General features: G+C 36.9%; 1 protein-coding gene across 1 annotated transcript; it reads left to right on the top strand.

Moving 5' to 3' along the window:
* Positions 1-202: 202 nt before the first annotated feature.
* On the top strand, positions 203-4,133 carry LOC100806056 (somatic embryogenesis receptor kinase 4). The gene is made up of 4 exons (XM_003533999.5): positions 203-870; positions 1,717-1,977; positions 2,114-2,986; positions 3,433-4,133. Exons 1-4 carry the CDS (start codon positions 435-437, stop codon positions 3,912-3,914), a joined length of 2,052 nt encoding a protein of 683 aa, XP_003534047.1. The 5' UTR covers positions 203-434; the 3' UTR covers positions 3,915-4,133.
* Positions 4,134-4,859: the final 726 nt, after the last annotated feature.

The raw sequence follows: 4,859 nt of genomic DNA, 5'->3' as shown, positions 1-4,859 counted from the left end.
AAGAAAATTATATGATTAAGCATGCAATTAAAAAATTAACTCTAAGAAATTAATTAAAAAATCTCAAATAATTCAACAATCAACCGAATAATTTAACCTAAAAATTAATAACTCATTTAATCTCTATTTAAATTAATCAGAAACTGAAAATTAAACAATAGTAGTATTAAAAGTTACTACTACTGTTATCTATTATTATTTTCTGTTCTCTCTTTAGTTTCTGACTTGTCCTCTTCCTGCATCTTTGGTCACTTCCACCACCTCCTCTCTCTTCTTGGCTTGGTAGAGAGAAAATAAAAAAAAAACACAAAGCTAAACACAAACACTACTGTTACAGAATCTAGTAAAACAGTCTCCAGAAACACAAACCTGAGTTAAGAAAAACAACAAACAACTGAGCTTTTGATTGAATTTTTAACCATTCTCATCTGAACATGGCTTGTTCAGTGCATCTCCTTCTTCTTCTTACTTCACTTCTGGCTTTGTTCTTTAACCCAACATGTGTCTATGGCAATGATGAGCTTAGAACACTTTTGGACTTGAAATCTAGTTTGGATCCAGAAGGGCACTTTCTGTCCTCATGGACTATTGATGGCACCCCATGTGGTGGTTCCTTTGAGGGAGTGGCTTGCAATGAGAAGGGTCAAGTGGCAAATGTGTCTTTGCAGGGAAAAGGACTCTCTGGGAAGCTCTCACCAGCCATTGCTGGACTCAAGCACTTGACAGGACTCTACTTGCACTACAACTCTTTGTATGGAGAGATTCCAAGGGAACTTGCTAACTTGACTGAGCTTAGTGACTTGTATTTGAATGTGAATCACTTGTCTGGTGAAATCCCACCTGAGATTGGCATGATGGAGAGTCTGCAAGGTATGATGATTCTGTTTTTTGTGGAAAGATTGAAACTTTCGGTGTCTGCTGCTTGATTTGGGTTCTTGTGGTCCTTTTTTAAAGCCTTTTGTGTTCATTTACATGTTGGGTTGTTGTGGGTTTTGCTGAAAGATTTGAGCTTGGTTTTGTTTATTTGCTGTGCCATTAAGTTTTGTTTTTCTTTGATTGAATTCTTTTGTCCTTTTTTTCTTCTCCATTTAATTGGTTGGTTCTATTGCACTGCGATATTCCAAAATAGTTAACGTGAAGGAAAAAAGGAATTTTGGTTTTGAATGCTTTTGCACTATATGGTTATGGACATGTTTTTAGAGAAATCTCCTTTAGAGACGCTTTATGCTATTGTAAAGACCATTTTGGACAAACTGATTTCTTCTGGTTTAATTGCAAGAGGTAGGTGTGAACTTTTTTTTGAAGAGAAGAGGTAGGTGTGAACTGTGAACAAGGCAATGAAAGAGGAATAGTATTATTAACCTCCTGTCCCAGTTTCTAAACTCTATTTAATGTTTTTATTTTCTTGAAATCTCATACTTTTTTCCTGGATAAATGAAGGGTTTAATTCAATGAATGCCATTTTAAATTCCAGCACTTTATAATTGTTCATGAAATAAATCTGAACATATTACTGTTGACAACAACCACATTTCACTTTAGTGACTGTTACTGATCTTTTCCCTGTATTAGTATTTGTTCCTTAGAACAGAAGTTGCAACCCAAGATTTGATTTTTTTTTCCTAATGTTTTCTTTGTTTTTTCATAAAAATAATGTTTTGACTGGTGGTTCGAATCTGGGAGTGTGCTGATTTGCATTTTTTACTTTCTATGCAGTTTTGCAGCTTTGTTATAATCAGTTAACAGGAAGCATCCCTACACAGCTTAGTGATTTGAAAAAGCTCAGTGTCCTTGCTCTTCAGTCAAACCAGTTTGCTGGAGCTATCCCTGCTAGTCTAGGTGATTTGGGAATGTTGATGAGGCTAGATTTGAGCTCTAATAATCTCTTTGGTTCCATTCCCACTAAACTCGCTGATCTTCCTTTGCTGCAAGTTCTGGATGTTCACAACAATACTCTCTCTGGGAATGTACCTCCTGGTAATAATGATGCTACTCCTTTCATTTTATTTTATTGCTTCTGTCCATTTCTTCATTGATATGTTTTTTTTTTTTTTTATCATTGGAAACGATCAAACTAAAATAAGTTTATTTTGCTTTCCTTCGTTTAATGAAGCTCTGAAGAGACTAGAAGAAGGATTTGTGTTTGAACATAATGTGGGGTTATGTGGAGTTGGGTTTTCATCCTTGAAAGCTTGCACTGCTTCAGATCATGCCAATCTCACTCGACCGGAACCTTATGGAGCTGGGGTTGGTGGTCTTTCTAGAGATATCCCAGAAACTGCTAATGTAAAGTTGCCTTGCAATACAACTCAGTGCCGAAATCCATCAAGATCCAAACAAGCGGCATCTATTACAGTTGGCATTGTTCTGGTTACAATTGCTGTATCAGCAATTGGTATTTTTACCTTCACTATGTATCGTCGGCGGAAACAAAAGCTTGGAAGCACGTTTGATATCTCTGAAGGTCGTCTAAGTACAGATCAAGCCAAGAGTATATACAGGAAAAATGGATCTCCTTTGGTCAGCCTTGAGTACTCTAATGGATGGGACCCTTTGGCTGATGGCAAGAATGTCAATGGGGATAGGCAAGACATGTTCCAGAGTTTCCGGTTCAACTTGGAAGAAGTGGAGTCAGCTACTCAATATTTCTCGGAACTGAATTTGTTGGGGAAAAGCAACTTCAGTGCAACGTATAAAGGAGTTCTAAGAGATGGATCTGTTGTTGCTGTCAAGAGTATTAGTAAAACTAGTTGCAAATCGGATGAGGCTGAATTTTTGAAGGGATTGAACATCTTGACCTCACTGAGGAATGAGAATTTAGTGAGGCTGAGAGGATTCTGTTGTTCAAGGGGACGAGGTGAATGCTTCCTGGTTTACGATTTTGTTTCTAATGGAAATCTGTCATGCTACCTTGACGTGAAGGAAGGTGATGGAGAAGTCCTTGAATGGTCAACTAGAGTTTCTATTGTGAAAGGGATTGCTAAAGGTTACTCTTCTATCATACCCTTTATTAAAATGATTTACTTTCTGATAGTTTGATACTTCAGCAATCAGCATCTTTTAAATATTCTGAGATATAAAGTATACACCAACAGCATGCTATTGCTAAGAAAAGGCAGTGGTTGGTGAATAACTGAGAGCATCTCTTTTCTCACTGTTACTCATGGATGCTTCAAGAGATGCCAACACCACTTACATAGTATATATATATTATATTATTTTTGTTACACATTATATTTTATTCTATTTCTATCTATAGATAAACATATTCTTGGTTTCTTTTTTTTATTGCTGGCTTAATGACAAACCTCTTGCCTAATTGTAGATTAAATTTCCTTCAACATTGCTGTGATCAATTTGCATTCATTTGAATTCATATTCTCATGGTTTCCAATCTTCATGTGCATACTGAAACCTTGTTTTCTTAACCAGGTATAGCATATTTACATGCATACAAAGCAAAGAAACAAGCTCTTGTTCACCAAAACATCTCAGCTGAGAAAGTGCTCATTGATCAGCGATACAACCCATTGCTTTCAGATTCTGGCTTGTACAAGCTTCTCACCAATGACATCGTCTTCTCTGCACTAAAGGGTAGTGCAGCAAAGGGCTACCTAGCTCCAGAATACACCACTACTGGGCGGTTCACAGAGAAAAGTGACGTTTATGCGTTTGGGGTGCTTCTTTTCCAGATCCTCACGGGGAAGCAGAAGATCACAAGCGCAATGCGCCTTGCTGCTGAGTCCTTCAAGTTCCCAGAATTTATTGATCCGAACTTGCATGGCAAGTTCTTTGAATACGAGGCGGCCAAACTAGCGAGAATGGCCTTACTTTGCTCCCATGAGTCTCCATTTGAGAGGCCAAGCATGGAAGCCATTGTTCAAGAACTGGGAAATTGTAGTAGCTGTCTTTGATTTGAATTTTACTTTAATTACTTTAACCATCAACACCACACCAGTTTTCTAGAATTTGGCCACTGGCTCATATGGTCATGGTGGTGGTGACCTTTTAAGGTGTGACATTTTCCTGTGTCCTTAACTAAGGACCAGCTTTTATGTGAATGAATGTGAATGTTTTGGACATTAAGGTTGTAGCCTAGGTAAGGGAATTTTATTTTTATTTTATTCGTTTCAGCTATTTGTTTTCTTTAATAACTTGTCATTGTGTTTTTTCTTTTTCTTTTGGCTTGCGTGGTTAAATCATAAATGCCCCCCTTATTTTATAATTCATCCCTTTCCAACCAAACCATGGACCAAAAGTAAAAGCAATTTCTTCATCATCAATAGAAAGGCTCGTCATGAATGCAATGAATCAAATTCCCTAGTGCTACAATACTTTTTTTTTTTGGTTACTATTAGCACTTCGTAAAGCTCCCATTCCTCTTTTAGGTTGTGGAATGCTGATTCGAGATGATTACTTTGGGGGCTTGTTCACTTTGTAGTGTTGCTTTTTAATGTTGGGGCTTAGCCATTTCTTTTCTCTAGTATGATATTAAAAGGAATTGAGGCTGGCAAAGACTTGTGCCATTCTAATGAACTTTAATGTTTATAAAGAGTATTAAACGGAGTAATTTAAACAAGACTTACGCTTAAAATAAGTAAATCTCTTTCCAATTATTGAAGTCTAGAAAAGTGTTTCTGTAGCATTTTTATTTTCACTAGATTTGCTGATGTTAGTTATCAAGCCTACCCGCAAACATTGAGGGTCATTCATAGGTGTTGGTCTGCTGGATCCAACTCACAAAAATGCTGTGAAGGTTCATAATTATAAGTTCCTTTTTGGTACACATGTAACTTAAACAATTGATTTTTGGAGACCCCATGCTGGTAAAAGCATGTCTTGGCGAATTGTTTAGATTG

This window comes from Glycine max, chromosome 9 (genome assembly GCF_000004515.6).
Source record: "Glycine max cultivar Williams 82 chromosome 9, Glycine_max_v4.0, whole genome shotgun sequence".
NCBI lineage: Eukaryota > Viridiplantae > Streptophyta > Magnoliopsida > Fabales > Fabaceae > Glycine > Glycine max.
The sequence above is the reverse complement of the archived record's forward strand: the minus strand, read 5'-3'. Positions and strand labels throughout refer to the sequence as shown.

Excerpts from the sequence above, each read along its gene's own strand:
- LOC100806056 (XM_003533999.5), top strand. The coding sequence starts at position 435 with ATGGCTTGTTCAGTGCATCTCCTTCTTCTTCTTACTTCACTTCTGGCT. Across the intron at positions 1,978-2,113 it reads CTCTGGGAATGTACCTCCTG|CTCTGAAGAGACTAGAAGAA; the intron begins GTAATAATGATG and ends CGTTTAATGAAG. Across the intron at positions 2,987-3,432 it reads TGTGAAAGGGATTGCTAAAG|GTATAGCATATTTACATGCA; the intron begins GTTACTCTTCTA and ends TTTCTTAACCAG.